Source organism: Ochotona princeps, chromosome 11 (assembly GCF_030435755.1).
Source record: "Ochotona princeps isolate mOchPri1 chromosome 11, mOchPri1.hap1, whole genome shotgun sequence".
Lineage (NCBI taxonomy): Eukaryota > Metazoa > Chordata > Mammalia > Lagomorpha > Ochotonidae > Ochotona > Ochotona princeps.
In genome coordinates this window covers 40282118-40297143 of record NC_080842.1, presented here as the reverse complement: position 1 = coordinate 40297143, position 15026 = coordinate 40282118, and the positions used below count along the sequence as shown (strand labels likewise).

The window sequence follows — 15026 nt, the reverse complement described above, 5'->3', positions numbered from 1 at the left end:
CTCATCTCACCTTGGCATTCTTTAATGTGTATTGGTATTTGTCACAACCAAACCTGGCCCAACCCACATTCTGTTCTGGTACTCGGATTCGCCAGAGGGTGATGTGAACGGGTTCAGCCTGGTCTGCCCCCAACGAATGCCAAATGTATACCAGTGGGATAATTTCCACAGCCTGTTCTGGGCTGTTTCCTATTGTGCTTCTTGTGCTTACCTGCAGGGACTGCACACACACACATTTTAAACAGCTCCTTTCTGAAATGAATAGTAGCATACAATACACACTGCTTTTCCCACTTTTCTTTCTTCATGTGCCAGTATATCCTGGAGATCATACCACTGTTGTATCTGGAAATATCCGCCTTCCCTTTTACAGTTCATAGTATGCAATTGTGTGGATAGACCAAAGTACGTTCAACTAACTCTCTATTGATAGACATTTGACTTATTTCCAATGAAGCCTGTATTTTAAGTCATAAGAGCAACAAAGTGAAATACACGAAGGGCTAGGTCAACCACCAAAGTTGATAAAGTGATCATTTATGATTTTCCCACTTTCTTTAATTTACAGAAGGAGGAAAAGAAATGAAATGATCCCAGAATTCAGCCGACAGTCACATGATAAGAAAAATAAATTACAGGACAGAGCCAGGCTAAAAACAGCACAGTCACTGGTAAGTATTACTCATAAAAGGTTCACCACCGTAAGGTTAATGAAAATTGCTACATCTTCAATGCTATTTGCAAAATCAAATCTGTTTTTGTTAGAATCCTCAAGTGATCGTTTAAATCTTAGGCTCTGACATTGACCCACAGATGGATTGTGTGACCTTAAAGATACCGGTCCTTTAACCTTTCTGAGTGAGATTTTTATATGTTGTTTTTTTAAAGGCTATGAACTGATATGAAATGACCTTAAAAACATTGCAGTGTGAAGGGAGTATTATTATCATCTGTTGCTTCTTTCTTCAAGGTAGAAGCTACCAGAAATCACTTCTCTCTAGAGTGCAGGTACTACAGACCTAAGAGAAAGGCATACTCTCCATAGCTCTCCTGCTGCCAGCAAAACATGATTGTAAAACTGCATTTAACGTAATTCCAGGAAAGTGAATTAAAAACTTTTCTCTCCCTAATTAGAAAACAGCTAATTGACTTCCCAATCAAGTCAGTAACTGTGATTAGGGACGATTATCATTTTCTCACAGTTTCCCAAATCGTATCTCCGAACCCCAGTGGATCCCTTTCAGTAATGCATGCTGAGTTTTTAGAGCAACATACAGGGAATTTGGTTAGGACTCACACTCAAGGAAAATTAATATAAAGTGAATGCCAGTTGGGAGACGAATCAGTATGTACTCATGAATAAATCACTTTTGTAGTTATGCTTTAAAGGCCTAACGCTTTGTGCTTAGATGTATTTTCAAGTGCTATGTTCTAAAACGAAGAGAATGAACAAGACAGGGGCTTCTTAAAACACAAGTCCATATGCTGAAGGGCTGGTTTCCTTGGACTGGGTGAGGCTTATCACGGACATGTGTACGGCTGCCCAAGGGAATAGGGAAGCCTGGACCAAAACAGTAAAATTGTCAGTGAACACATGAACTGAGGACAATAACTGCATGGCTTGTCACCAGACCCCTGTGACATGATTCTACCTGCTTTTCAGCCCCTGCTAGGCAAGGAATAGAAGTACAGAGACAACAAGGAATTTGAAGGATAGTAGAAGTTGATGGTGATATGTGTTTAAAAATTATCAGCCCAGTCAGAGTTCTCCTGCTTTAAAAATCAACTAACCAATCAACCAAAGAACAAACACAACCACCAAAGGTTGCCCAGAAGCCATGCCATAGGCTTTTGACATTAACCATCTGTCTAACATTTAGAAGGGATTGCTAGAATGAAAATATGCATTATAAATTAAAAATTGATAGCAAGTTGTGCTAATTAAGTCTAAATAAGAAACCAGGGTAGGGCCCGGCGGCGTGGCCTAGCGGCTAAAGTCCTCACCTTGAAAGCCCCGGGATCCCATATGGGCGCCGGTTCTAATCCCGGCAGCTCCACTTCCCATCCAGCTCCCTGCTTGTGGCCTGGGAAAGCAGGAGAGGACGGCCCAATGCTTTGGGACCCTGCACCCGCGTGGGAGACCTGGAAGAGGTTCCTGGTCCCGGCATCGGTTTGGCGCGTACCGGCCCATTGCGGCTCACTTGGGGAGTGAAACATCGGATGGAAGATCTTCCTCTCTGTCTCTCCTCCTCTCTGTATATCCGGCTTTTCAGTAATAATAAAATCTTTAAAAAAAAAAAAAAAAAAGAAACCAGGGTAAATTAAACCGTGATAAAGAACAAGTAGCTAATGATGCACATGAATTGATCTACTTGTATTATTTTGGTAAACATGCCAGTTATAATCACTATTAATATTAAGTCATTTTCACTAAGAGAAGATTCCATTAAATCTCCCAAAGAGTGTGCTGTGATTCTCGACTCACACTTGTGACTTGGCTGCTTATGGCAAACCTGGCTCCTTGGGCTTTGGGGCTGTGTGGGGTTCAAGTTGCCTCTCCAAGGATTGGCATTATGCCCTCCATGGTACTCCAGAGGAAATATGCAACCCAAGTGATGCAAGGGGATTGTGATCACAAAGATGTGCTGAACGCAAAGCCCAAGAGAAAAGAGGATTGGGAAGCTCCAATTACAAGACTTAAAGAGAGTGGGAGTACAATGTTCTTAACTGCAGTGCTGGAGATAATTAGTTATGGCGGGGGTAATTGGTAAGGGGAGACACAGCCCAGATGTGATTCCAATCACAGAGAACATCTTGGATTCATTTGAGAGAAAGTTACCACATCATTTTGACAGGTCTATGAAGGAGTATTTCAGGAGGAACCAGAGTAACAGGTAAGCAGGTGAATCGGAGGGGAGTCAATGTGAAGAACAAGAATGAAAGAAACAGCACTAAGCTGTGACAAGGACTGCCCGCACTAGCTTGGGGCCGCCACCACGCCACGACCTGGGGCCACAGCTTCTCCCAGCCTGAAGCCAACCCGTTTCTACTAAGTTACTTAGACAGAATAGCAGTCTGCATAACACTAACTCTTGGGACAAAATAGGAGCTTGCACCTTCAGACACGTGTGGTGCTAGTAGGCCCTGCTCTGCCTGGATCACCCGGTGGGTGGAGGGTCCCCACAGCTCAGAATCAGAGGGTGGCCCTGGGACAGCTCAGTGTCTTAGCTCGAACGGAGGCTCCAGGAGGCCAGTTCCCGCCCAGGCAGGGTCCAGGGACCCCGTTGGGAGGAAGGGCAGGGCTATGCTGCAGGCTTCTCCCTTCCCAGGTTGGGTGCAGGTGGGGCCGGGGGCAGTATGGGGCAGGCTGGCAGGACCCCTGGGTGTCCTGCTGAGCCTGGACGTGGTCTCCATGGCAGGAGTGGCGTGGAGCTCCACCTCACGCCCCTTGGTGTGGGGGGCTTGGGGGACAGGGGCTGGCAAGCAGGGTGGCCACGGAGCTGGGTTCCAGCCATCAAGGCCACACACGTGCCAGACCACGGAGGAAACGTTCGACGGTTAGTGACTTCACGGGCCAAGCCCCACTCCCTTGTTGGCAGTGAGGTCCGCAGAATCCTGTACAGACGCCGCCCCCACGTCCCCCACTGTACACACCCCGCTGACTCAGCTGCCTGCCTGGTGGTGCCCTGCCCTGGGAGGGGGTTTTGTAGACTGTACAGAAATTGGCACCCTATTTTCCTGCAGCTCTCAGATTTTGTTAATTGGGATTATACAGACAGACGTAAAGTGTTTTAGCAAAATGGAAAAAAAAAAAAAAGAGAGAGAGAGAGAGAGACCTGACCATCAGAAGCCTTTGGAAAAGGGACTGGGTGATGCTTGGAGAATCTCAAGCTTTCTATCAGGGAAGAGGGAAAAAAAAGTCACAGGAGCACAAAAAAATACCATGAGGACCTGGAACGGGAGACTAATGGCTATTTTTTTAAAAAAGATTTATTTTATTTTTTTTTAATCATCTCTGCATGCACTAGGGGCCCATATGGGCACCAGTTCATGTCCTGGCTACTCCACTTCCCAACCAGCTCCCACTTGTGTCTAGGAAAGCCTTGGGACCCTGTACCGGTGTGGGAGACTGGGAAGAAGCTCCTGTCTCCTGGCTTTGGATTGGCTCAGTTCCAACCATTGTGGCCACTTGAGCAGTGAGCCAGCAGATGGAGGATATTTCTCACGTTCATTTCTTTTCTCTGTAAATCTTTATTTCCAATAAAAATAAATCAATCATTAAAAAAGAGCAGAAAAAAAATCCAACACCATGAGAATGTCTTTTAGTCCATCTCTCCAGGTCTATTGTTGTCTGCCTTGTACCTGGCTTCCCTCGGGAAACATTTCAAATCTTCACTGTAAACTGGCCATGTTTGTCAATAGTCTTATAGCTTTCATCTCTTCGGCCTTTTGGTTAAGATCAAGTGTAATAATTCTATAGCTTTGAGTATGCAAAGCTTTACTGTTTGAAAGGGTACCGACTTGCTCTTCTGCTTTCGATTCTTTTTTTAGTTTTAATTTTCAAAATTTTTATTTTGAAGAGCAGTGAGAGAATGTTCCATTCACTGGCTCATGCCCCCGCAGGCTGAACCAGCTGGAGCTGGAGAGTCTCGCACATCGATGGTGGGGACCATCATCCATTGCCTCCTAGCAGGAAAGTGGGATTAGAAACAGAGCCAGAACTCAAACATGGACCCACCCTTGGGCTTTCAGTTCTGAAGGAGAACTCCTGCTTCCCCACTCTGTCTCCTCCCCTCTGCTCCAGGGCTGCCTCAGTGGAGACTGCTTAATCTAACTACTTGTGGGTGTGAATGATTGACAGAAGATGATAATAAAGCTTAAATTTGATGTTACTGCTTTGCAATTTCCAAGACTTTCTTAAAAAAATTGACTTAAATTGGAGAAATCCCAATTACTATCAGTTGTGATAAGATTACATATAGAACAAAGCAATGGAAAATATAAACATAGTGCAGTTAGCTATGATCATCTTTAAACTTCAAAGACGTTCCATCTTGTGTAAAGATGCCTGCACATTTGGAAAAAAAATCTTACCAGCTGGCTTGACAATTCCTCTTAGAGAAGGAGGCAGCCGCCTACTGCAGAAGAGGAGGAGACTTTGATAAGCTCTTGGGGAGGGTGAGACCTTGAGGGTTTGGGGATTAGGACTGGGACTTCAGAGGAGGGGAAAAACCCTGCTCTGCTTGAGATCAGAGCAAGAGTTTTCCTTGTTCCTGATCCTGGCAGGGAAGTGGGAGAGGAGGAAGAGAGAGCAAGAGGGAGGAAAGAGGTGAGAGGAATGAAAGAAGAGAAGCTGAGACTAGGTCAGGGAGATGTCAAAACAATGTTAGTACGATACAACCTATTCCAGGGGGATTTGTTTGCCATTCCTGGGCTATAAGCCCCTCCTCTCATCTTGGTAGTAAAATTACCCAATTTACATATAGAAGCATGAGTGCAGAAGCCTAGACTGAGGCCAAGATAATGTTTACAAAACAAGGAAGTGGACTTTGGATGTCCGGACCCTAAGAGAACACCAATTGACCTCTTACTTTTGGCTTATTTTCCTAACCAAGTTGAAGTATTTAACACTGATTCCTTTTGTCCCACATTGAACTTCCACTTGAGAGTTAGATAATTCTCACTTTCTAGGTTCTGATTTTTGGCCACACATTTCCCGGGGTTTACTTAAGTAGCAGTAACAGAAGCCCTTAATTACCTGCTTACTCGATTGCCCTAGATAAGTCCTTATCTTTTCCTGTGCCCTGTTAATGCTAGCCTCTGAAATTACCTTTTCCATTTCTTTCTAGAGTAACTTTACTCTTAGCATCCTGTAGCTTTCCTTTTTTGATTTTTAAAAAAATGCTTCTTTAAGCTTTATCACGTTTTTCTGCCACATTGACTCAAAAAAGGAGACCAGAATAGACTCTCACATGATTCTTGCACATGTTATGATGTGGAAAGAATCAGAAAATGCAGATTTCAGTTTCCTCTCTTCTGTGACTTAGCCATCATTCAACCTTTCGGAATTTTCATTATATCTTTAAAAAAGATTTATTTGCTTCACAGAGTTAGAAAAGAGGGAGAGACAGAGATCTTCCATCTGCGGCTTCACTCCCCAGATAGGTGCAATGGCCAAGGCTAGACCAAAACAAAGCTGGGAGCCAGGAGCTTCATCTGGGTCTCCTACATGGTTTGGCAAGTACCCATATAAGATACCCGTGTCATAGGTGAGGGCTTTATCTGCTGTGCCACATTGCTGACCCATCATGGCATTTTTTTTTCAAACTTTTTTTTATTGGAAAGGCAAATTTGCAGGGAGGAGGAGATACAGAAAGATCTTCCATCTGCTAGTTCACTCCGCAAGTGGCTGCAATGGCCAAACCTGAGCCAATCTGAAACCAGGATCCAGGAGTTTCTTCCAGGTCTCCCTCACAGTACAGGGTCCCAAGGCTTTGGGCTGTCCTTGACTGCTTTTCCAGACAACAAGCAGAGAGTGTATGGGAAGTGAATCAGCTGTGACATGAACTGGCACCTATGTGGAATCCTAGCACTCACAAGATGAAGATTTAGCCAATTGAGCTATCATGCCAAGCCCTTTGTTACATGTTTAAAGAACTGTACAGGTCAGCGTCTTTAAATACTTATTTTCATTTCATTAATGAAAGGCCATGACACAGAAAAAGATCTTCCTTCTATTTTCACTCTATCTGCCAGGGCCAGGGCTGGGCCAGGTTTAACCCGGAAGCTCAGAATTCAAGCTGGGTTTTCTTTATAAGTGACTGAAATCCAGCCACATGAGCCATCACCACTGCTTCACAGAGTGTACATAGCAGGAAGCTGGAAATGGGAGGAGAGCCAGGATGCAAACCCAGGCCCTTTGATATGGGATAAGGGCAGTCCAAGCAACATCTGCCACAAATGCCCACCGCTTATTACACCTTTCAAGTGCATTCCAGGCTGAAGTCTGGACTTAGAGAGCCACATAGGTTTGTACATTGTGCTCACTCCTCCCTTCATACCTGAAGGACAAGTTATGATTGAAGTGACTTTACAAAGAACACCCCCCCCAAAGAAAAACCCCATCATGCTTGCAAATCCTACTTTTAAGCCATTAACAAGTGGTTTCTGCCGTCTGTCTTTTTCTTTGAACTTTAGAGAATATAATTAGCTAAAACAGAAGAATTTACAAAACAACATGTATGCAGTGGTTACCTTGCAGGCAGTCTTTAATGGACTTCTTTCAAATTCTGATAAACTCTCCAGGTGTTTGTCTTTATAATACCCTTGTGGTATTATAATACCTGTTTGGATGTGCAGAAGTAAAAATAGCCATTGGAGAGACCTTTAAGCTATTTTGTCCAACCCACGAAATTGCTGGGAATTGAATTTGGAAGAAAGAATAAGAACGAATGTGAGTTTTGAGGTTTTTTTTTAGTTATTTGTTTGAAAAAAAGAGAAACCAACAGACCGAGAGCATCCATTTTCTGTTTCATTTCCCAAATTCCTGCAACAAGCAGGGCTGGGACCAGGCTCATGCCAGGAGCCCATAACTCAATCTGGGTCTCCCATGTGAGTGACAGGAACACAACTCCTTGAGCCATCACCTAGTGTCTCCCACAGTGAGCATCAGTAGGAAGCTAGAATGGGGAATGAGATCAGAGTCAGGACTCAAACCTAGCACCTCTGATAAAGAAAGCAGGAATCACAGCTGGTATATTAACTGCTAGGCCAAACACCAAGCCCAGACCTAGGCACTTTAAAAAGTTTATTTATTTATTTATTATTGTTTCTGATACAATTTAGTTGGCAGTGGGTTCTCCCCTCCCCCAAATTCCCTGCCCTTCACGCTGTTCTCCCCTCTAGGTTCATAATGTGTGTCCATCGTGAATTTTCCCAAGTCTATCGTACTTCCTCTAGAGTGTCTCCCAACCTTGTAGGAGAATAACTTTTTGTTGTAGGTTAATTCTTGTATCCTGAGGCCCCCTAGACACTTTTTTATTTTATTTTATTTATTTTTTTTTTATTTTTTTTTTTTTTAGACACTTTTTTAACTGGAAGGTACAACTTTGGATACATTATCTAACTTCTCTAAGCTTCAGTTTCTACAACAGGCATACTGAAGCCTACTGAAGGATTGTTGTGAGGACTAACTGCCAGGCATAAATTAAGTACTTACACATGCTTACATTTTTCTGCCATTAAATACCATCTGATGTCCTCTGTGGTCTTGAGCCAGAGTTCAGTATTCAGTACGACTATTTTAGTCACTTGCTGAGTCTTTGGCCAAGTCCCTTAATCCTTCTGGGGAGGTGTTTCCTTATCTGAAAAATGGGGTTGGGAGTAAGATGTAAAAAGCTCTTATAGCCCAGTGTGCATCGTATCAACAGTGGCAAATTATGATAATAGTTGTAATGGCAGCAGTAAAAGTCACTTTGCATCATCACCTGAGACCACAGGGAATGGCCAGAGGTACTAGGTGGGGAGCAGGTAGCACCCAGAAGTCCTGGCAGGAGGCTCCTACCTGTGGGACAACGAGCTCTCTCTTGCTCTCTCTCTCTTTCTCCTCACTCTTACATTCAGGTTTCTCCCCACCTCCTTGTATTTTTTTCCCTTTTCCTTAGTTTTCACTGTGAAATATGTTTACATCAATAGCTAGCCATATGAAGTGTAGGCGTGTATTTTCTTCTGCATGCTGTCTGTGGTTGAGGCTTCTTCCTTGTTGTGTTTTTTCACTGAAGCATGTGTGTGTGCATTTGTGCATGTCTTCGGGTGTGTGTCTCTGTGTGTGTGAGTGCCAGGAATTCTGTGTATATGCACCCTGTTGCATACTGGTAACAATCCTGGTGGTGGTTTGGTTTAGCTGCCGAAGAGAATGAAAGCGCCTACTTGCTAAGAATCCTGGGGCTCAGGAGGGACAGTTCCTTCCCGTCTCTGCGCTTCTCCTCAGCCTCTGTGAGAACCTAGCTGACTTTGACTTGTTCTGTCTTGTTGCATCTCGTTCCATCCTGCTGTACATAACAAATTACTCCGGCATTTCCAGCTGGAATGGTTCTACCTACATCTCTCACAGCAGTTTTAGACAGGTGCCAAATGGTGATTTGTTTTAATTTAAGCAAAATATTAAACATGAGTTGGCCTCTATTCAGCATCTACCAGAAAAGGGCCGCGTATGTGAGTTACATAGTAGTATTTGTATACATTTTACTTATAACATGTTTTAACCAGTGTTACTACTAGGGCTTAAAAATATATATGTATGTATGGGGTGTGTGTAAACATTAGCTTTTCAGTGCAGACAACATTGGAAGTCATTTTTTTGGAACATGGATGCTTTGAAATACAAAATCATAGACATTATTAGCAAACCACCTAAATGTTATAGCCCATGAATGTTTTGTAATCCATTTCATCTTATTCCACCTACGTTGGATGGGTAGTGTAATCATGTAATTTTAGGTTTAAATTCAAAACTCTTACTTGAGGGCAGCGCGATGGCTCAATTGACTAATCTGTCTGTAAATGCTGGGATCCCATATGGGTATTGATTCGCATCCTACTGCTCCACTTCCCAGCTAGCTCCCTACTTGTGGCCTAAGAAAGCAATGGAGGATGGCTTAAGCCTTGGAACCCTGCACCTGCGTGTGTGAGACCTGGAGTGGGCTCCTGGCTTTTGGCTTCAAATCAGCTCAGCTCTAGCGATTGGGACCATTTGGTTAGTGAATCAATGGATGGGAGATTTTTCTGTCTCTCTCTCTCTGTAGATCTCCCTTTCTAACAAAAATAAATAAGTCTTAAAACAAAACAAAACATTTCTAATTGAAGTTACTTAGCCTTTCTCTGCAGTTGGCAGTTTTACTCCAACGTAACTTAAAAAGTGAATCAAGTATGAAGACATGCTGGTAGCTTCTTTAAAACTGTGTTAGTTATTTCTGCCTAACACCTTGCCTCGATTGCTCTTAGAAGCAAAATAAGCCAGGGGAACAAGGAAGCACCCTCTTTGTGAATGTAGACCAAGGCAAGGGTCCCTGGAAGGGGACCAGACAAGCCTGGGTAGCTTTCTGGGCCCACTGGCAGACAGGAGACAGCCAAGGTCCTCCTCATAGAATTTCTGGATGGCAGAGTCCACGGAGCAGCTCTGTCCTGGGGACCAAGTACCCCTTACCTGTAGGAGGCTGGGAAAGCTGTCACTCCCTCTTGGATCCCCTAGGTGGAAGTGTGCTCTGAGCCTGTAGCTTCATGGGGGCATCTTGCACACTGCTCAGCCCGCAGTCTATACTTCAACCATATTTCTATAACTAAATTAGATTTTATTATTTTCAAACATAATAATCCACATTGAGACATAAGGATGCTTTCAAACGTTGGTGGAAAAATAGATTTAAAAGATAAGTTTACATCAGCACCAAAAAATGTCAAACTCCATGCATTGATTCTTTCCAGGAATGTGTTTTTCCACAAACCTTTTGAATACTAGAAATGTTTCATAGCTCAGATTTTTAGGATTATGGGACATTAACAAAAACAAAATGATAGATTTGGGGGAATGGGCCCAAGTCTAGCACATCATTCACTGATGTTTCATATACAGTTTGTACATATGGCCTAAAGGTGATCTTACAGAATGTTTTAAGTCATGTTTGTGCATTAAACAAAACTTGCATATCTTGAGCCATCAGAAAGTGAAGGTGTTGCCACCCCAGTTACCCACATGAGCATCACCATCATTCATTTCTGGAAGCACCTGCTGCCACCAACAATCATCCTCTTACTTGCATACACTTACAAGTAGAAAGTGTAATGTAAATGCTCAGGGTAACAAAAATGCACAGTGGCATTGCCACAATGCAAGGAAACTTCAGAAAATGGAACTGAAGTATAACTTTGTTTCAGTGCAAAATCGTTTTTGAAATCCATGGATATGAGGGCTCATCAGAAAATTCCCTCATACCTTTATCAGCTGTTGAACAATGGCAGTGATAAATAGTGGCAACTTTCAGTCTCCACCTGCCGTGCTATCCACTAGTGGCATTACATCATCACCCAAAAAGTTTTGGATGTTAGAACATCTCTGATTATTATGGGCTTTGGGATTAAAGATGCTTGACCTGTATTTCAGTTCTCTCAACCTTTCCACATATTTATTCAATAGTGTTGTTCATTGCAGTGATCATTTGAAAATATTTGCTAACAAAATTACTAGAGGACAAAGGAAATATCAATTAGGGAGTAGAAAGCACAGGTCTATATGCAAAGTTGTTTCCTATTTCTGTCTCTTTTTGGGTCTTAGCACCCCTCGGCCCTATAACCCCCCTCCCCCCCGGGGGCTTCTCAGCATAGCCTCGTGGCATCCTCCCTTCTCTGTGCCAATAAAATGACATCCAGCCCAAAGATGGGAATTTTGTGTCCTGATTTCCAGGTCTGTTTGCAAGATAGTTTCAGTCATTGCCCTGGAATGAAAGAGAAGGAACCAGTGGTATTTTCTTTTCTTTTAAATTATACATTCAGCAAGCATTTTGCATACACTGAACTAGGCATTGACCACTTAAAATTAGGGTTCAAATGACAGGCATCCGATGTAGCAGTTAAAAGTCCACTTGGGATACTTTGAGTTCATAGCCGAGTGTCTGGGTTTGAGTTCTGGCTCTACTTCCAATTCTAGCTTCTCACTCAAATACACCCTGGGGGGCAGCAGATATTGACCCAAGTGCTTGGGTCCCTGCCACTCCCATGGGAGATTCAAATGGAGTTCCCTGCTCCTGGCTTCTTCCTGACCCCACCTGAGTCATTGCAGGTATTTGGAAGCAAGCCAACAAATGCGAGATTGCCTCTGTCTATCTGCCTTTCAAATAATTTTTAAAAAGGAATCTAGGTTTGGTCATCCTGCTGTTAAGTCTATGTGCTGAAAAGACCTTTGCAGGTGATACAGGGAGAGGGCAAAGACCAACAGGAAAGGAATGGTGTAGTTAGCCCCAGCATGGGTATAAAACTGATTCCTACTTATCGTTTCAACCAGGTGGTGAGATGCGGTAGAACAAAGTCCTGGACTATGATGTTTTCACCTTTTTTAATAGCTTCCCCATGTTTTCCTTTTAAATCTTGTCTCTTTGTAATGGTGGACATTGAAGTCTTAAAATGGAAGGGGTACATGAGCTGGTTTCCAGGGGCCCACAAGAAAAGGTGTGAGGGAGACCCATCTTCCTAGAGTCCAACATTCTTGAAGGCGGCAGTAGCCACCAAGAGTAGAGTGGGTGGTAGGGGAGCCCTTAGGACCTGCTGCGGTGCGAGAAAGGAGAGCAGCCAGGAGCCTGCCTGGGCCTGCGGACTGCCTGGGGGATGGGAGAGAGGGGTTCCTCTAGTGCAGCCACGAGCAAGCACCACACAGTCGGAGGATTAGCTTTGAAACTGTTACAGGTGAGGTGTGACCAGCCCGTTCTTGTAGCATAGAGAACTAGGCTTTCCTTCACTCAACAGGTCTTATATTTATCTGCATTGTTACTAAAAGAGCACAAAAGAATACTGCTCTGTGTTCTCTTACTGTCCCCTAATCTTAAAACAACCGAAAAACATGCAATGAAGGATAATTATGTATTCCCATGTCTTCCCCCTTTTCCTCTCCCTTCTTTCTCCCCCATCCCTATCACTTCCCTTCCTCTCTTTTTTTATTAATTATTTTTAATTCATTAATTACATTGTATTATGTGACACAGTTTCATAGGTACTTGGGTTCTCCCCACCTCTCCCCAAACCCTCCCACCATGGTGGATTCCTCCACCTTGTTGCATAACCACAGCTCAAGTTCAGTTGAGATTCCCCCATTGCAAGCGTATACCAAACATAGAGTCCAGCATCTTATTGTCCAGTCAAGTTCAACGGCTTCTTAGGTATACCCTTTCTGGTCTGAAGACAGAGCCAACAGAGTATCATCCCAGTCCTTCCTCTCTTTTTAAAAGATTCTCTCTTTGAAAGACAGAATTACAGAGAGGGAGAAATCTTCTATCCACTGGCTCACTTCCCAAATGGCCAGAGCCGTGCCAAGTAGAAGCCAGGAGCCTGGAACTTTCTCTAGGTCTCCCACGTGGGTGGCAGGGTCCAAGCATTTGTGTCGTCTCCCACTGCAAGCACTCATATAGGTGGCTATCGTCAGTGTCCCTAGGCACCCTGGGCATTGCAAGCATAGTGGCCAGAACACCAGAGAGTTCACAGACGAGCTGATCTAACTCCTGTGGCCTCTGGGGTCCCTGCAGAGAGCTGGGTTCAGGGACGGCTACAGTGGCTGTGTCCCATCCAGGTTCTTCGTGTCTGTGCAGCTGGAACCAAGATAGGGGGTACACTCTGAAAAGCACATCACTCGTTCTTGCCTGTAGGCTCAGCTTGCATCACAGCTTTCTTCTTTTTCCTTCCATCCCTTCCTCTTTCTTTTCCTGCTAACGACCAGATGCCGAGGAGAAATCCTTTCTCACTGTGAGTTTCGGTCAGCATGCGATGTTCACCTTGTTCTAGAGAATGTGTGCATGCAGGGATGCGTAGCGGATATCAGATGCGGGAACCTGACCCATTCCTCCTCTAGCGTCATTGTTTCCGGAGCCAGCTATGGCATCTTGTAACTGTATGAATTTGCATAGTTATTGAAGTGCCTCTTTGTCAGGTTAATTTATTTGTCTAGTGGAGATGGTTACTATCTTCCTGCCTGCCTCCTGTGTGGTTTCCTCAAAATCCAGACAGAAGCACTTGGGAGATGAAGAACTTAGGAGTAGCCCAAGGTGCAGGCTGCATGGGGGTTAGTGAGGATGTTCCGTCTAGCCCTATGATTTTATAAAACTGTTTTACATAATTAAAATCAGTTAAATTATACCGCTGCCTTTGATGTCTTAATAACTCTACTTTTTAATGATACCTTTTCCCTCCTTAGACATCCCTAAGTTCCAGCTCTCCTCTCACAATTCCAGCTCATCTCGCCTGGCCTTCCTGCGTGTCACTGGGACCCTCGGCCCCCAGAACAGCAAGCCCATTTCTCCGGCAGCAGCTTCAGAAGTGCCCTGGGTCGCAGTCCCCACCCAGCCAGGCTCCAGAGCTGACACCGGTTTAGAACTGGAACAGGACTTGGACGGAGACAATTGGATGTTCCCCGGGCTGCCAAGCCACCTTTCCCCGGCCCCTCTTTCAGTAATGCTGCCAGCGTGATACCTGCTTGTGAAAGTGAGCCCGACTACAGCAAAAAGATTTCAGGCCATAAATCTCGACACACTGTTTTTAAAGCATGGTTCTTTTAAAAAAATTTTATTTGAAAGGCAAAGTTACAGAGAGAGAGAGAGAGAGGCCTTCCATCCTCTGGTTTGCTCCCCAAATGACTGTAATGACCAGGGCATGCCTGGTCCAGAACTAGGAATCAGGTACTTCTTCCATGTCTTCCACCTGGGTACAGAGGTGCTTAAGCCATCCGCTGCTGCTTTCCCAGGTACAGTAGTAGGGAGCTAGATTGGAACTGTAGCAGCCAGCATTGGAACTAGAGTCCATATGGTGTGGCACCAACCCCAAATGTTGATCATTTTACAAACCTAAACAACTGTGGTGACAGATACCATGCGCAGGGTTACTGGGACACATCAAGGTGCATGGGTGGAGTTGTGTGTGTGATGCAACGCATAACTTTGCTTGAGCAGTTTACTGAAGGAGCTATTTACCATGGTGTTTACTAGGGCAGCAGCACAAACTGGGGCTTCAGAGTCATTTTCTCATAGTTCTTGTGGCTAGATGTCTAAGCCAAGAGTAGGGTTGGTTTCTCTTGAGGCTGGTCTCTCTCCTTGGCTGACAGATACTGTCTTCTCCCTGGGTTCTCACTTCATTGTCCCTATATGCCTAGCTGTGTCCTAACCTCTTCTTAGAATGGCTCAAGGCCCATTCTAATGACCTCATGTATCCCTAATCACATCTTTAAAGGCCCTGTCTCTGGCAGTCACATATTCCAAGATGGTGGTGGTTAGAAC

At 44.2% G+C, this 15026-nt stretch overlaps 1 protein-coding gene across 5 annotated transcripts in view; it reads left to right on the top strand.

The window, feature by feature from the left end:
* The window catches only part of FBXO16 (F-box protein 16), a 61136-nt gene extending 46828 nt beyond the window's left edge, over nucleotides 1-14308 (top strand). For all 5 annotated transcript variants that reach the window (XM_058670066.1, XM_012931291.2, XM_058670065.1 and 2 more), the window contains 2 exons: nucleotides 569-671; nucleotides 13952-14308. In XM_058670066.1, the coding sequence (XP_058526049.1) occupies nucleotides 569-671; nucleotides 13952-14128 (280 nt within the window). In that variant the 3' untranslated portion in view covers nucleotides 14129-14308. The remainder of the gene's footprint in view (nucleotides 1-568; nucleotides 672-13951) is intronic.
* The last annotated feature ends 718 nt before the right edge of the window (nucleotides 14309-15026 follow it).